Below are 18,793 nucleotides of genomic sequence, written 5' to 3' on the forward strand. Positions count from 1 at the left end.
GAATGGCTTTGCTTGAAGAGTACGGTACTGGGCCAGGCGCAGTAATGATTAGGGGGGCTACCCTGGGCTCAGCAATAATCTTCACAGGTATTCTGGGAGCAGTAATCTTCACTGGAACCTTGGACCTTGCAATCACAGATACTTCTTCAATAGGGTTTTCCGTCTTAGAAACCCTTTCGAAGAGAATTGTACGATCGTCCATCAGCCGTTGAATACCATTCTTCAATTTCAAACAGTCCTCGGGCCAGAGTATGCAGAGATTGCAATCTTCAGTACAACCTGGAAATAAACCAGCTTGCAATAAATTCCTCTTTATGATCGGGAGAGGAGATGTTAAGTCCGCTACAGTAGTAATGAGAGAATCGTCATCGAGAGCATTAACAGCCTTGTCATGATTAGGCATAGGAGCAGTGATGACATTAGGAGTCTCCGGAGGCTCGAACTCAATTTCCCCAGCGTCGATCATGTCCTGAATTTTATTCTTCAACAACCAACAATCGTTTGTATCATGCCCGGGGCTATCGGAGTGATATGCACACCTGGCATTGGGATTATAACGAGACGAAGCAGTGTTGACATTTGCAGGAGGACCTCTGAGAGTGATCAGGTTTACCTTCAGCATGCTTTGCAGTGCTTGTGCTAAAGTCATATTGAGCTTGGTAAACTGCCTTCTTGGTTTGTCTTGTCTTTGCTGGAAGTTTTGAGCTGGCGGGGCTGTGATCGTCACTGCTCCAACGGCGTGGTCACCATTTTTCTTATTATGATTCTTTTGACCATACACAGCATTCGATTCATTCTTCCCATGGTAGGACTTTTTACTGCTTGTAGAAGTAGCCACCTGTAACTTTCCACTTCGAATACCGCTCTCCACCCGTTCACCTGTCAGTATAAGTTCAGTGAAACCTGATGAAGAACTTCCCAGTAGATGGCTGTAGAATGAGCCAGTCAGGGTACCCATGAACAGGTCTACTAATTCTCGGTCAGTCATAGGGGGTTTGACCCTGCCGGCCAAATCTCTCCATTTCTGAGCATACTCTTTGAAGCTTTCTTTAGATCCCATGGCCATATTCTGCAACTGTAGCCGAGTAGGTGCTAATTCAGAATTGTACTGGTACTGCTTATAGAAAGTTGTTGCTAGATCAGTCCAGGTGCGGATGTCAGAACTCTCGAGCTGATAATACCATTCCAACTGAGTGCCAGACAGACTTTCTTGGAAGAAATGGATCCATAGTTTCTTATCAGTGGTATGCGGCTGGATCTTTCTCACATAAGCCCTTAGATGCATCTGAGGACAAGACGCACCATCGTACTTAGTGAAAGTGGGGATTTTGAATTTGCGAGGAATGGTCACATCGGAGACCAGACCCAAACTTTCGAAATCCAGACCAGGTGTCTTCTGACCCTCCATGGCTAGCATGCGTTCTTCCAGCAATTTATACTTATCATCTCTTGGAGAGTATTGCTCATTCTCATACTCTTCATCATCATCCTCAGGGTTAGAGAAATCAGCATTCTCCTCCTCTGAATCATTCTCCGCCCCCTCTTCTGGACCATTCGGGATTCCAAATTTGATTCCCGTAGCCTGTCCTTTACGCCTTCTGCCCGGGTTAATGAAGCTCACAGCTTTCTTGTCCTTCTTCTTTTCGGCCAAAAGAGCCTTCAGTTCCTCCTGCCCCTTGGATAAGCTTAGCATCATCTCCTTGAATTGAGCATTCTGAGTCTGGAGATCCTTGACAGTTTGTTCGAGATCCATTTTTCTGTTTAAGAGGCAGACCGTGAGAATATGGTCCTTTGGAATACCTGTTATGCGATGTTATGTTATGCGATGCAATGCATGAAATGTTTTCAAGGACTTTTGGAATTTAACTTTGCGTAAGTTGCCAACAAGAGAGAAATGTTTATTGCTAATTTTTCAATGTTCATTACAAAAGGAATAATAATAAAATACAATGAAAGCTCAAGTCTCCCAGGGGCGACTTCTTTTTGGGCGAAGATATGCATTGAGTCTTCGTTCCTCATTAAGCTGACTGGTGAGCTCTAGTACTTTCTTCCTCTCTGCATTGAACTGAGCTTCGAAAGTATCTCTCTCCTCTCTCAACTGGGTCCAGGATCTTTTCAATTCCTCAACATCAGTAGGCATATCTGGATAAGGAATGATCTGGGAAGTACCTCCTTCGACCTCTGATTCAACAATCAATGGTCCGACTGCAAGATATGGCATGACAAGTTCACGAGCTCTGGCGCGTACCCATCTGAGATAAGGCTCCATAGGACTAGAACTTTTCTTTCCTAAATTGCTTCTTTTCACCATGCCCCAAGCTCGTACAAACCTTTGGCGGAGACCTTGAGAGTCATTGTCATAGTCAAACACTATACCTTGAATAATCATTTCATGCGGACCATCCCTTCGGGCATACCCAAACTGACGTAGGGCTAAGGCAGGATTATAAGTAATACCTCCTCTTATCCCCATGAGTGGTACATTAGGGAATTCTCCACAACGGTCGATGATGATAACATTTTCTCTGAGGTTAGAACACCACCGGATGTCTGAATGGGAGAGTGCCATTATCCTTTGAGACCATTTCAGATGTTGATCATTCTTCAAGATTGATTGAGGAAGGTGCGAAATAAACCACCTAGACAACAAAGGTACGCAACACATGAGAGTCCCTTGTCTCTTCATAGTACGAGTGTGAAGGGAATGCAAGACATCTCCCAGCAAGGTAGGCCCAGGGTTATGAGTGAGGAATATCTTAATAGCATTCACATCTATGAATTGGTCCGGATTAGGGAATAGCACCAAACCATAGATTAGCAATGCTAGAACGTCTTCAAAAGCATGGACATTCATAACTTTTAGGAATTCTCGGGCCTTACTTATCAGAAATTTGGCAAGTAAACCTTTAACTCCACTCCTTGTTACCTAATTAGTTTCAATGTCGGACTTTGTCATGTGTAAAGCTGCGGCAACTTCTTCAGACTTCGGAATCTTTTCCAGACCACTAAAAGGTATTTGATCCAGGATAGGTATCCCAAGCAGCTGGGAGAATTCTTCTACTGTGGGTACCAACTGATAATCTGGGAAAGTGAAGCAATGATGCTTAGGATCGAAGAACTGGAATAGGACTCTCATCATATCTTCTTTGAACCCAGTGGTTACTAAGTTGAGAAGATGACCATGTTTCTTGTTGAACTGAGCATGATCGGGGAGTTCTGACACCAAATCCTTGAGTTGAGGAGAGATTGCTACAAGATTGATCCGGATAGTCTTCCTGGAAGCCATAACCTGTTCAACAGAGCCAAGCTAAATTCCTAAGTCCTTGAAATGGTTAGTATGATGATGCTATGATGTTATGATGTTATGCAAACACAAGCATGTCACACAACAATTATTCCTAGGTTTTAAGGCTTGCATGAGTTCCATAGGTAAGTACCCTCCCCACTGAAGTTTGGTTGGTTCAACCTGTCCTAGAATAGTAACCGGGTTCTAGAAGGATCTCAGATCATCGACTTTTCTTTAAGTCCACTTCAGTGCAACGCCAAGTGGTTGACCGAAGCTTCCCTAAAGTCTAATCTCAAAGAGTGTAGCATCGAGTATCAACCAACCTCAGTCGGAACCGAAGTCAGTTATCTCACTACTTTCTAATGGCTAGGATAAGTCAATTAGGGTTCTAAAGGTCTGGTTAATGCTTTGATGACACCACGCGGAAGCCAAATTTTTCCTCAAGTAACATGAGGAACATCAGGACAACCAAAGTGTCACATTAACCGTAGCTATCATTTTAACCATTCCAGTATACGCCGGATAGTCGCGATGATCTATTGCTACTTACCTAAGGTACACTAGATCCGGGTGTAGGATCTTTCACTCAAAGCCCCCTTAAAAGAAGGAACAATAAAACATAAATGATTTCTTTTTTCTTTTTTTTTTTTTTTAAGATGGACCTCTCTTTTTATGTCCCCAGCAGAGTCGCCAGTTCTGTCATACGGTGAACTGGACTTTATTTGGATTTTTAATCGCAATGTCGCGGTTAGCAAGAGTCGCCACCGACTTTTCTTTTATCCCATAAGGAAAGGTGGAAAAGAACAGGAAAGACCTTAATTTTAAATTCTTAGGTTTGGGAGGTACTTTATACAAAGGGAAGGTATTAGCACCCTTTGTATCCATGGTTATCCATGGGCTCTTAATTGCTCAATCATTTATGTTTTCGAGTTTGAAAAAAGGTGGTTGAGAAATGTGTGAAAAGTGCTTTGAAAACGAGAATTTAACTTTGTAATGATCCTTGCATGAATGTATACAAAGTGGTTATCTCGTATAGTTTTTTGAAAGTAGTTTAGAAAAATAGAACTCGGCAATGATCCTAGTACGGATGTATGCTAAGTGGTGATTTTCCAAAGAAGATGTTTGAAAGGTGTGAGGTGTGAAAAGTATTTTTCTTGTTATGAATGAGCAATTAAGGTTATACCTATCCGAGGTCTTTCCGGGCCTTTCCTATCCTTATGAGGGTAAAACTGTCCTTACTATTGAGAAGTAAGTAGCTTTATCCTTGGGATGTAGAAGGGTCATCGTAGGGTCGTCGATCGGTCATTGAAGGCAACAGTTGTGAGGATACCTTAGCATTCGAAGGGACTATCATCATTTAACCGTAGGCTACACCGAAGGGTCATCGAGGGACAAAATCGTATTTTCGAAGGCAACGTCCGAGGGACTATGATGATTTAACCGAAGGGTCTTTGCTAAGGATATCCCCATGTTCGCGGGACATGACCGTAATCGTGGGGTAATAAAGAAAGGTCCGATATTATTTATTTAAAGTCCATATTTTAATAATTAATTAAATAGCCGTAATCAGTTAGGTAATTAGGTCCACAGGAAATCAATGAAATCAATACATTAAAAATCAAGCTTGGTGATTCAAGATGAATCTCCTTATTAAACTTAGGTCATCCAAAAGCCATCTCCTCAAGAATGTCCACACCTAAAGCGGCATGCCTAGCCGGTTATTTCTTTGGAAGTATGCTAGCCTTTACATCATGCAACACACGGATTAGAGCATTGAGGCAAAATACAATTGGAAATTGCCCCATAAAATAAATATAACAGTCAGGAATTTAAGCCAAACAATGCAGAATCATGATTAGATGATCATAAAATGGACAACTAAGAGACAAAACAGCCACTGTCCCGTTCGCCTCTGCTTCGCCTAGCGAAGGCGCAGCGAAGACTCGCTGCAGGCTCGCCTAGCGATGAGCTAGCGAGCGGCCACGGGTTTGGAATTTGAGAACAGTATGACTTCAACCTGCGGCATGGCTTATGGCATCCAACACATAATTATATGGTTCAGCATTCACAATACTCGGGCACACTTAAATTCACATGCAAAACTTCAAATATGTTTATGAATTCAATTATAATATCATCCACAAGTTAAGAACATGAAGCGGTACCGCATGCCAAATGAGAACACAAAGCGATATCACATGCAAATTAAGAAGCTAAAGAGGTACCACATGCAAAATAAGAATATAAAGCGATATCACATGCAAATTAAGAAAATAAAGCGATAATAGTGATGCAAACCTGTTTGCAATCGAATTGCAACCTTGAATTGGCGAGCCGGATTGAGTTGGGCGGCGGTAGCTTCGGAGCGGGTGAGCGGCCTTCAGGGTTTCCGTCTTCCGAATTCTCTGGATCAGCAGGGTTTCAGTGTTTCTCCCTCTGGGTCTGTGTGTATGTGTCTGTCCGTCCGTGTGTGTTTATTTTCGTGGCAGAGGAGCTGGTATTTATAGTAGTAGTGGTGGTGACCTAATGGGCTTAAAATGAGGTCCAAAACTTCCAATTTTCGCAAGCTTCGCTAGGCGAAGGAATTGCTCGCCTAGCGAGCAAGCTAGGTCTGGGCTTTTTCTGGACCTGATGCTTCGCTGGGCGAGTGGCATGCTGAGATATTCGCTAGGCGAAGGAATTGCTCGCCTAGCGAGCAAGCTATTTTGGGCCACTTTGGATTAGGCCTGTTGTGAGCTGGGCTTTTGTCCATTTGATATCAGTGCCTTGCAGATCAAGTCAGAGGGTCTTGAGAAATGCTTTGTAGTATCAATGGGCAAATTTTGGGGTATGACACATACATAGTTAAAAAATACTACGCATAAAAGAGACCCGCTAGGTCGACGTACCTAGGCAAAAGTAAGGGCATCCCGGCGAACCAAAAGGGTTCGGGCAAAAATTGGGGATAAAACATGTAAAAATGTACACCCGACAAGTCGAAAACCTGAAAAGGCGGCTTGGGCAAAAAGGGGTATCCTGGTGGACTGAAAACCTGAAAAGGCGGTCCAGGCAAAAATTAGGGATTAAAAGCGTATGACTATGTCCCGTTCTCAGACAGCTTCATCCAAGTTCAAGGGACTGAACAAGCCAATCACTTCTATCCGACAGCAGGAGATGAGATGCTTGAAGACATAATGACATAGTAGAATTAAAATCAATAGGACTTTTTCTTCATAGCTTTTTCTTTGTTTTCTCGACAATTTCCTCTTACTAGGATTTATGTCTCCTTGTACACAAATTGCCTGTTTATAGGCCCTCTTTCAAAATCAATACAATTTTGTTTCCAAAAAAAATGCTTTTGTTTTACTTTCTCTGTTTTGTTTGCGTAAACGTCCATTGATTTAGATTGAATTGGTATATGCATTTGAGTATGATCGATGTTTATCAAAAATACATGCATAAAACGGAAATAGCAATTACAAAAGACTTCAGGATCGAGGAAAAGGTCTAACCATGTGTTCCAATGAATCCGGTTGCTAATTCTATTCCCCAACAAAAACCAGCTATTTCCCAGAAGAGGTTGGCATCACCAGACAGACTGGTCATCTCTTCCGTCCCCCAGCCAGGCTCTGTTGAGTGTTTCCACCATCAGACAGAAATCAAGTATTCCCAGCTAAGAAAGGGTCATCAATACAAGTATCTCCAACCAGAAGATGGGGATTTATTTTCCCCAGGGAGTCGCCAGGAAAAACTTTTCAGATGCATAATTCATTCATTACATCATTTCACAGCATACGCATGCATACATTGTTCACATTTATAAAATATCTCATGCATCATGACATGGCATGAAGCTAACTTTATTTTTCAGGTTAATTATCCTCCGGATACAGTCAAAATAAAGATTCATTCAGACGGACATCTTTATCGATTACATTTACATCTTTCAGATATAATCCACATGAACATCCGTTTGGACAAGCACTCTGATATTCTCCTAATGGTGGTATCTTTAAGCCCATCCCAGACATTTATTGCAAATCCAACATACACAAATATTGTCAGATATAGCCTAACGTACAGTTCATTCTGATTCAGCCTAACGTATGGCTCCTCCAACCGCTCCAATACGGTCTAGCGTACGACCCATTTGGATGCTCATCCCCTCGGATACGATCTAGCGTATGATCCATTCTGATCTTTATTCCTCCGATACTACCCGGCGTACGGTACATTCTGAAACATGGTCTAGCGTACGACTATCCTTTCATCCTCAGATACAGCCTGATGGACAACTCATTCCGCAACTTAGATACGATCTAGCGTACGATCCATTCTGATCTTTCCTCCCCAGCGAAGTCATCCGCCTAATGAACAACTCACTCTGCTATTCAGATACGGTCTAGCGTATGATCCATTCTGATCCCTTATCCCCAGCAGCGTATAACACACTCTGACTCCCCAGCGAAGTCGACAGCCTAATGGATGACTCACTATACGGTCTAGCGTATGACCCGGTATGACACCCATGTCTTCAGATATCGTCTAATGTACGACGCACTCTGAAGCTCTCATCATCAAACTTCCTGGATAGCATCTTTAAGCCCATCTTCATCAAGACTAACTGTTGATTAACAAGTGAAAATTTTGGGGCATTCTAAGTGTTCAATAATCTTCCACCTCCAGACCACGAATGGCGTACATACCATTCTAACTCTCTCGGTTCAAGAAAATTGAACAGGGGCAGCTGTCATACCCCAAAATTCGCCCGTTAATTTTGCAAGACATTTTTTAAGGCACCCCAACTTATTGACCTTAAAGGAACCAAGACCCAGCTCACAGATGGCCAAATCCAGAAAATGGCCCAAACTGGCATGCTCGCTAGGCGAGCAACTCCTTCGCCTAGCGAACCCTTCGCTACGCCACTCGCCTAGCGAAGCTTGCGAACACCAGAAAATTCTGGGCTTCATTCTGAGCCCATTAGGTCACAAAAATTATTATAAATAGCAGAGCTTCATTCAGAAAAAGGAGACAGAGGCAGACGGACAGAAACCCTAGCAAAGAAACCCTAACAGAAGCAACACAGCAAACCCTGGAGGCTAACCCAGAGAATTCAGAGCAACCCTAAAGGAAACCCTGAAGGAAACTCATCTGCACCAAGGTTACCTCCGCCCAACTCAATCCGACTTGCCAATTCAAGGTTGCAATTCAATTGCAAACAGGTTTGCATTACTATTACCGCTTTATGTTCTTAATTTGCATATGGCATTATGGTTGAATTTATAAAAATATCTTAAGTTTTGCATGTGAATTTAAGTATGTATGAATATCTTGGATGTTTAACCATGTAATCTCTGTAACGGATGCCATAGGGTGTGAAGCTTGCTGAAATTGTACTGTTATCAAAACCAGAATCCGCAGCCGCTCGCTAGCACATCGCTAAGCGAGCATGTAGCGAGTATTCGCTAAGCCTTCGCTAGGCGAGGCAGGAGCGAACGTGACAGTCGCTGACTTTTCTGTTCTGATTTTTGCTCATCTGACATGTTTTATCATAGTCATGCATTGTTTACCTGATCCTATTACTGTTGTGATTTCTTTTGTGGTGTAATTCTCGATTGCACCCTAATTTGGTATTCTGACATGTCTGCTGAATTTTGTAAGGGTTCACATACTCCCGGAGAAGGTAGCTTGCTAGGTATTCCACTTTATTTGTGGGATACCCTTGTGGAGATTCATCCTAATTACCTAATTGATTTTAATGTGGAGATTCATCCTAATTACTTAATTGATTTTAATGTGGACCTAATTACCTAATTGATTATAATGTGGGGATTCACCCTAATTGCCTAATTGATTGTAAAATATTGCCTTTGAATATATGATCTTGGACCTCTCTTTGTTGCCTTACGGTATTACGGTATTACGGTCATGTCCCGCGAATGTGGGGATACACTTAGCAAAGACCCTTCGATTAAATCATCATGTCCCTATAAAATAAATCATAGTCCCTCGGATGTTGCCTTCGAATATATGATTTTGTCCCTCAATGCCCCTTCGGTGTAGCCTACGGTTAAATGATGATCGTCCCTTCGAATGCTAAGGTATCCTTACAAATGTTGCCTTCAATGACCAATCGATGACCCTACGATGACCCTTTTACATCCAAAGGATAAGACTACTTACTTCTCAATAGTAAGGACAGTTTTACCCTCATAAGGATAGGAAATGCCCATAAAGACCTTGGGTAGGTATAACTCTTAATTGCTGGCTCACAACCTAAAACATTTTTCATACCTCACACTTTGCAAACACTAGAAAATCACCACTTGGTATACATTCGTACTAGAATCATTGCCAAGTTATATTCTTTCTAAACCGCTTTCAAAATTAAACGAGATAAATACTTTGTATACACTCGTACAAGAATCATTACAAAGTTAAACTCTCTTTTCAAAACATTTTTAAGCAATTCACAAACACTTTTTTTCAGACCAACATAAGTGATCAAGCAATTAAGAGCCCATGGATAACCATGGATACAAAGGGTGCTAACACCTTCCCTTTGTATAATGTACCTCCCGAACCCAAAAATCTAATTAAGGTCTTTCCTGTTCTTTTCCACCTTTCCTTATGGGATAAAAGAAAAGTCGGTGGCGACTCTTGCTATCCGCGACATTTGCTTTCCAAAACAAAACACATAAAGTCAGTTCACCGTATGACAAATGGCTTCTCCTTCTTTAGTAATTACAGGATGCACCCAGCCTGTTAACACATCCTTCCAAGCCATGTTATCAAGAGATTTTAGAAAGGCTACCATTCGAGGTTTCCAATAGTCATAGTTAGAACCATCCAAAATTGGTGGCCTGTGAACAGATCCTCCATCTCTCTCCATTGTACCAGAAAGTATTGTCCCTAGATCTCACCCAGAACTAGAGCAGAATGCCTGCTCTGATACCAATTGAAATTCTGGTATCAGATATGAGATGTCGAAGGTAATGTCACGACACTAATATCTGAGTTACACAAACAGAAGAAAGATATAGAATGGTAATGCAAAAGACACAAGCAATTGTTAACCCAGTTCGGTGCAACTCACCTACGTCTGGGGGCTACCAAGCCAAGAAGGAAATTCACTAAAATAGAGTCAGTTCAAAGACTCTTCGTACACTTCAACAAGTTACAGTCTTTCTCACCTAATCTCTACTCGTGCAATTTCTACCTAAGCACTCTTAGATATGAGAACCCACTCACTTCCCTACAATCACACCTGTGATCTTAAACAACAATCCCTTGAGAAAAGAAAACACTTTTCAATAACAAACTCTTGATTTTACTTCACAGTTTCAATCAAGAAGACACACACTTGATCTTGCTTCACAGCTTTGATCAAGTAGACACACACTTGATCTTGCTTCACAGCTTTGATCAAGTAGACACACACTCTTGCTTAACAGCTTTAGAGTGACAAATTACAACCACAAATCAGTCCAATTCAATCATCAAAAGATGACTTGAATGGCTTACAAGTCTCACGACTAAACAAGACACAAACCCTAGCTCTCTCTCTATATTTCGCTCAGTATAGGTTGTGTTGTAAAACAGATTTTCTAAGTCCCTTTTTATAGAAGCTTTCAGCTGGGCTTGGACCTCTTGAAAACCCTAAATCTATTTTCCAATTAAATCTTTTCATAACAGCTGGTTAGATCTCCTTGGAAAATAAGTAAATCAGGTTGTAATCCATGATTGAATGCGCTTGCAAATCAGATCTTCAATCATACATAGATTGTCATTAATTGTGCAATCACAAAACACCAGACATTCACACTGAATGTTCTGTGTACAGGATGTCATGACATCGGGTCTGCCATCCTGGAACAATCCTGTATAATTCCATAATTCCTTTTATAATTTCCAGCAGGTACATAAACATCAGATGTCATGACATCGTGTATGACATCCTGATACAATCCTGCATAATTATGTTTTCCATTTCAACTCCAGTAGGAACACATTATCAGAACCCATGACATTGTGTATGACATTCTGAAACAATCCTGCATGATCATGTTCTTGAACTCCACCAGGTACACAGGATATCTTATGTTAAAACATCACACATAACATCTTGTGAACACTCTTTGTTTTACCAAAATTGCTGCCAACACTTAGAACCAACAACCTCCTTGAGAGATTTGTTGTCAACATCAAAAAAGAGGGGAGAATGTGGAAACATGTTTTGCATGGTATTCAAGTCAAGTTATCAACACCAGAGATATATCGCGAGTTGCCTTTGTTAATTTTCTTTCGAAGATGATAACTTAAAGGGAAACCTGAAGGAAACGTTTTTATTACAACCTTAATGCAACCTTTGTGTCAAGCAAATATGATAAAGTGATTAAATATGCAAGCTGACAAGTTAGAGTTTGATCCTCTAATGATGGTACATAATTGGAATAAATCTCAAGCGTCATCTCCAAGAAGATTAAAGCAAATGTGTACATGATCGGCTTACCTTACAAGTTTTGAAGCTTCAAAGTATGGAATAGAGGAAGTGGGAAAGGTTATCTTATCCCGTCTAAGTGAACCGTCTTTTGTGAAAATACAAATGGATTTTTCGTAAAGTTATACGGCTAAATCACACATATACACACTTTCTTTCTCTCTGTCTCTGTCTCTGTCTCTCTCTCTCTCTCTCTCTCTCTCTCTCTCTCTCTCTCTCTCTCTCTCTGTCAAGTATTTAAGTTTTTATTTCTTAAGAAAATATCCCTAAAAATATTTTAAGACGTGCCAGTTGAATCAGAAATTATTTGAATGATTTTGGACAAGATTTATTTTGTCCAATCGATTGGTACTCATACCTAATCGATTAGGTTAGTGCAAAATGTGTCCTTATTCGTTTGGGACAATGTCTTAATGTACTCCAATGTCTCTGGATTTTTTTATTTTCTTTTAACTTTTATAATCGATTATTTTCATGCCATTCAATTGATTTTGGCAAAAAAAAATCCTTTTTTGTGCTCACCTCTAGTATATAAGTATATAAATAGAGGTTCCTCACTTCTTATTTTAACATCCAAAAACGTGAGTTCTCTCTTCTCTTCTCTCTCTCTCTCTCTCTCTCTCTCTCTCTCTCTCTCTCTCTCTCTCTCCTCTCAAGTATTTAAGCTTTTATTTCTTAAGAAAATATCCCTAAAAATATTTTAAAACGTGCTAGTTGAATCAGAAATTATTTGAATGATTTTGGACAAGATTTGTTTTGTCCAATCAATTGGTACTCATACCTAATCGATTAGGTTAGTGCAAAATGTGTCCTTATTCGTTTAGGCCAATGTCTTAATGTACTCCAATGTCTCTGGATTTTTTTCTTTTCTTTTAACTTTTATAATCGATTATTTTCATGCCATTCAATTGATTTGAACAAAGTGTCAATCGGTTGACTCATTAATTTTGGCAAAAAAAAATCCTTTTTTGTGCTCACCTTTAGTATAGAAGTATATAAATAGAGGTTCCTCACTTCTTATTTTAACATCCAAAAACGTGAGCTCTCTCTCTCTCTCTCTCAAGTATTTAAGCTTTTGTTTCTTAAGAAAATATCCCTAAAAATATTTTAAGACGTGCTAGTTGAATCAGAAATTATTTGAATGATTTTGGACAAGATTTGTTTTGTCCAATCGATTGGTACTCATACCTAATCGATAAGGTTAGTGCCAAATGTGTCCTTATTCGTTTGGGGCAATGTCTTAATGTACTCCAATGTCTCTGGATTTTTTTCTTTTCTTTTAACTTTTATAATCGATTATTTTCATGCCATTCAATTGATTTGAACAAAGTGTCAATCGATTGACTCATTAATTTTGGCGAAAAAAATTCCTTTTTTGTGCTCACCTCTGGTATATAAGTATATAAATAGAGGTTCCTCACTTCTTATTTTAACATCCAAAAACGTGAGTTGTATCCTCTCTCCTCTCTCCTCTCTCTCTCTCTCTCTCTCCTCTTCTCTCTCCTCCTCTCTCTCTCTCCTCTCTCTCTTCGCTCTATCTCTCACTCTCTCTCCCCCTCGCCCCTCCCCCCCCTCCCTCCCTCCTCCCTCCCTCCCTCCCTCTCTCTCCTCTCTCTCTCTCTCTCTCTCTCTCTCTCTCTCTCTCTCTCTTCTCTCTCTCTCTCCTCTCCCCTCCCTCCCTCCTCCCCCTCCCCCCTCCCCCTCCCTCCCTCCCCTCCTCTCCCTCTCTCTCTCTTCCCTCTCTCCTCTCTCTCTCTCTCTCTCTCTCTCTCTCTCTCTCTCTCTCTCTCTCTCTCTCTCTCTCTCTCTCTCTCTCTCTCTCTCTCTCTCTCTCTCTCTCTCTCTCTCTCTCTCTCTCTAATCTCTCTATATATATATATATATATATATATATATATATATATATATATATATATATATATATATATATATATATATATATATACCCCTCTCTCTCTCCTACAATGCTTTAATCGCTTTGTCATATCAATCTCAAATATTTTCAAACTTTCTCTCACATATTTTTAGCCGTAATGAGAAAAAAATTGTGTTGTGAGAAATTTTTGTATTCTGGAGAGGTATTAAGAATGTTTTTCTTATGGTTAAAAATTTGTGTTGTGAGGAATGTTTATTTGGGTTCGAAGCTAAATCCTTTAAAAGGTTTGGTTTGGGAATTTGATTTCTAAACTGCCATTTCGGTTCCTAAGTTCATCTCGTTCAAAAGCTTTCCTCAATTTGAGATCTGCACATTTTAAAATCTCAACTTGGTTCGTGGTTATCCAAATAAAAATCATGTTTGATTCGTAAGTTCGACCTGATTAAGAGCTCGTTTAGGTTCGAGATAAGTCTGGTATAAAATGTTATAGGTTTGTGGTCAGCCCCGTCAAAATCTCGGTTCGGTTCGTGGCTTCAGTATAATTTAAAAGCTCATATTGGTTCGAGATAAGCTCGCGTAAAATCTCGTTTTAGTTTGGAGACTAACCACTTTAAGTTGTTGTTTGGAAAGAAGACTAACTGCTTCAATCTGATAATTAGAATGAAGACTAATCGCTTCAATTCATTGTTCTTGTTTGATAGAAAGTAGTCTGAAACTTCACTTTTTTTTTAAAAGGGATTTCGAGAGTTCAACCTATTAAAAACTCTTAAAATTTATTAAATACTCTTAACAACAAATCTTGAATAGACAATTAGATCTTTCCTTTTTGACCAAACCTTTATATCTCTAAATATTATCACTCTATCTCTAAATATTATTTCTCTATTCCTAAACTCTTTATTTTCTTCGGCATTCTTAATTTCTTTTTAATTTCTACTGTTATTTTCTAAAGCATTTTTAAATAATTTTAAATATCATAATTGTATACATAACACGATATACCAGAAATATCCTTCCCATAACAACTTCCAAAAAAGACACTTCCCAAAAAATGTCTATATTGAAATTTTGGAGAATTTCTAAGATATATAGGTAGAAAGAAAATTTTCATATTTGTATTTAAAATTGTAAACGAAAATATTGTGTACAGAGTATTGATTGATTCAAATATGGAAAGATTGCTTTCAATCCCCAATACTGATTGGGAATCACTTAAAGGATCGTGAGCTTTTATACCTTTCTTGAAAAGACTTTTATAGTTTTTATGTGTGTGGGCGTAAAAACTTCAATTCAAAGTTTATAACATGTTTTAAGAACTAAACGGGACAGCAAACCAACAAAACTTCTAAATCATAGCTCAACTGTTCTCTTTCCACTCCTCTATCTGAACTGAACCATGCCTTCACAGCCATGAATTTGTATAAACAAGTTTAAATCCTATAACCAGAAAAAAGAAGAAAAACCATATGTTTGCAAGAAACAAGCACAGTATCAAATGAAGAAACCCAACATTTTGCTGATGAGATTGAACTACCCTCTCTAAAAACACCCACATCACATGTAGGCAGAGCTAGAGTTAGCAATAAGCTTCCTAAAGCTAGGACTATCCACAGCAACCACCTTTCTTTTCAAGAGCACTCACATCTTGACTAGGAACAATTATCTTTGTTCCCTTCAGAAGCCCGGAACTACCACCAGGATCAGCCTCGTCGTTAGCAGTAAGTGTTTTCTTGCTGATAAGCCGGTAAATTTCTGTTAGAATAGTCAGAAAGGCAGTTTCGACGTTAGTTGACTCCAGTGCTGATGTCTCCATAAAGAATAGGTTCTCTCTTTGTGCAAACTCTTGAGCATCTTCAGTTGGGACTGCCTTGAGAGTTCCCAGATCACACTTGTTGCCAATTAGCATTATGACAATATTTGCGTCTGCATGACCCCTAAGTTCCTCTAACCACCTTGCCATGTGATCGAATGATTGACGCTTTGTCATGTCGTAAACTAACATCGCTCCAACTGCTCCGCGATAATAAGCACTAGTCACTGCTCTGTACCTGAGAGAATGAGAGAAGAAACTGGTTTTAGATGCAGCGTACCAAATAAAAGCCTCATACTCTCAAATAAAATACGAAAAGAAACAAAAATTTGGATTTTATGTTTAACCAACCAATATGCAACCCTGCCTAATGCAGATAGCAGAGAACATATATATCCAAGCCATATAAAAAGAAGGAAACATATGATGTAGTTTACTATGAACTTGAATGAAGAAAACAACTATGGCTGTGTTAAAATCAATTGAACTATGTATTTGTGGTAGAAAAGAACCAGTTACATATGCTTTGACAAAAAAATTATGATAATTAAATGTTGCTATATTTACTACTTTTCAGCTTATTTGCACATTTTAAAATGATTTGTATTAACATATTAAAACAATATGTTAGGCAGTTCCGGGTGAGCGCTGGGAGCATTGGGTCAATGACCCAAGAGATCACCGGAGAGAGTAACACCACAAAACTTTATGTATTCAACGTTTATCTCATATTCAGTGCGGGACTACCCGTCCACACTTGAACCTAACATAATATTACTTTTATTTCAATCAATTCAAAGTTTTATTTCAGCTTTAAGCAAAAGTAATTTAATAAATTATGATCATCCTAAATCATGTTTTCAAACAAAACCCCCAAAACCCACTAGGATAATATCAATGTTGTTGATGGTGGATGGCAATCCATGGCGGAGAGCCAAAATCCCACCATACCGGCTGCTTTGGGCGCCGTTATAGGAGATTATGGCAGAAAACCCCGCAATATTGGCCAATATTTGTCATTGCGGCGAGTCCAAAAACCGCCATAAATATCCTCCATAGTGGCCATGGCACCGCTATTTGATAACACCGGATAATATTAGACCTTTTTAGAGAACTATATAAAAAACACCAGAAAATACGTGGTTAGGGGAAGTTATGTTTTATTATGTCATTTATCTTGTTTAATTTTAGGATTAAACAGTGAAACAAAAGGGGAAAGTGATAGCGGGATAGTTATTAACCCAAGCTCTCTAATTATTGGAAGGAAGAGACCAAGACTCTCTAATTTCTTTGACGGAATAGGACATGCCTTGAACCAGTAGACTATCTCTTTCCTTAGTTGGTGTTATTTCCTAATTTGTTGTATTGTAAAAGTCAACCGTAACTTCCATTCCACTTTTTCTTTTTTACCGAAACACAGGACACTATTTTTTAATGTTCTGTTAGCTACTCTATGTTTTCTGATGATGTTCCTTGTAATTAATCAATAAAAAAATCATTATTCAGTGATATTATTAAACTTTCTTATACAAGTTCTAAAGGGATGAGTCTTGGCAGAATGCTAAGGTGCTTTTTTTGTGACTTTAGGACACGCATGACACTGTCTCTTCGCTTATGAAGGTAAAGCTTCATACATCTACTCTCCCGAGACCCCGCCTCATAGAACCATTGTACACAGGGAAACTCTTTACCTCAAGCACCCACAAAATCGACAGCCAACAAAGTAACAATTAACAATACGACTTCAAATTCAATAACCACCATGCAAATCCTGATCACATATCCTCCCATTTGCAACCGCCTCAGTCCCTAACTACATTACTTGCTAATTAAGCACACAAAAGAAAGTTTAAACATGTATGTACTTCTAATAGTTTTTAAAGTGATTGAATGTTACATGTCGTCATGTTGACACCAAAATGCCATCAATATGAAATATCAATGTCAGGGTCGTCTAAAGTTTTTGGAGACCCGATATAAGTTAGTTACAGTTCAACCGTGACAAAACAACTTAGAGCCCTATTTAATCATGGTTTAACCATGGAAAATTTATTATCCGGTCTTATTCAACCACAATTACGTGTTTGTATCCCACCGTGCACACCCTCAAAGTGGTACTTTTGTGTAGTCATCTTATTGATGCCAAGTATTCCCAAAGATGGTTAACTATAACAAATTTCGGTCCTAAAACCTAATTGGCCAACTTTAGTGGGCCTTCCCTTCATCCAAACCCTGTTTTTTCCCATGTGCAAAGCTTAAACTTCAAGAATAATTTGTTATTAAATATCCTATAGTTGAATAATTTATGATAGGTTAGGAAGGTCCTATCATCATTATTATTCTTCAAAATCACCCAATCAACAATTAAAGCAAGAAATCAAAACCCACAAACATCAAAACTACGTCTAATTAAATACAAAACGCATAGGGAATAAAGAAAACGGCACCTTTCTTGACCAGCAGTATCCCATATTTGAGCCTTGACAGTTTTATTATCAATAACAAGAGTTTTAGTTTGAAACTCAACGCCGATGGTAGCTTTAGAATCTACGTTGAATTGATTTCTCGAAAACCGAGCGAGAAGTTGTGTTTTTCCGACGGCGGAGTCTCCAATCAACACCACTTTGAAAACGTAATCGATCTTCTGGTTATAATCACCGTACAAATTCGACATCCTAGAATTGAAATTCGACGTTAAGATTATTGAATTGGTGCGATCATGGAGGTGCTGAACCCATTTGAGTCATGAATGATTGGAATTTTGAAATGGAATAGGGTTGATTGAGCAAGGCAGAGGGTTAAGGTTTGGGTTTTGGTTTGGGGTTAAACGACGACGTTCGGTGCTGTATGGGTGAAGGTGCAGTTTCGTTGTTGTTGCGGATGGTGAAGAACTCGAGAGTTTGCTTTGTTATTTTTATTTATTTTTTGGAATTTTGGTTGCAGAAAATATAACAATTTTGTTTTTTTTAAGAAAAAATTCTTAATAGGTTTTTTGATAATAGAAAAGTCGTCTTTTTTTGTTGAGACAAATAGAAAAAGTCGTCATTGTTTAGTTCATTTTCAGAACAAAAAAATACTAGTACTTTATATATTAAAAATATGTAAGTTTGGAACTATATTAACAAATAACAACATTTTTTCAACTATAAATATTCTATTTTATATTATAATCTAATATTAATATTTTTTATTTAATTGTGTTGATCATTTATTAGTTAAGAGTCTTAATTGATTAATAATTTAATTAAATAATTAAATTAATTAAATTTTTAATTAAATAATTATTTATTTAATTAATTAATTAATATGAAATTTATACAAAATTATCTTATAATATATTTT

General features: G+C 38.8%; 1 protein-coding gene across 1 annotated transcript; it reads right to left on the minus strand.

Moving 5' to 3' along the window:
• Positions 1-14,964: 14,964 nt before the first annotated feature.
• LOC127092907 (ras-related protein RABA4d) lies at positions 14,965-18,433 on the minus strand. The gene is made up of 2 exons (XM_051031797.1): positions 17,899-18,433; positions 14,965-15,689 (listed from the first exon to the last, which is right to left on the minus strand). Exons 1-2 carry the CDS (start codon positions 18,123-18,125, stop codon positions 15,245-15,247), a joined length of 672 nt encoding a protein of 223 aa, XP_050887754.1. The 5' UTR covers positions 18,126-18,433; the 3' UTR covers positions 14,965-15,244.
• Between the last annotated feature and the right edge of the window lie 360 nt (positions 18,434-18,793).

Source organism: Lathyrus oleraceus, chromosome 6 (genome assembly GCF_024323335.1).
Source record: "Lathyrus oleraceus cultivar Zhongwan6 chromosome 6, CAAS_Psat_ZW6_1.0, whole genome shotgun sequence".
NCBI classification, from domain to species: Eukaryota; Viridiplantae; Streptophyta; class Magnoliopsida; order Fabales; family Fabaceae; genus Lathyrus; species Lathyrus oleraceus.

Bases quoted from the DNA above. Each gene is read 5' to 3' on its own strand.
- LOC127092907 (XM_051031797.1), bottom strand. From the start codon at position 18,125: ATGTCGAATTTGTACGGTGATTATAACCAGAAGATCGATTACGTTTTC. The intron at 15,690-17,898 runs GTGCCGTTTTCT...TCATTCTCTCAG, and splicing joins GATACTGCTGGTCAAGAAAG to GTACAGAGCAGTGACTAGTG.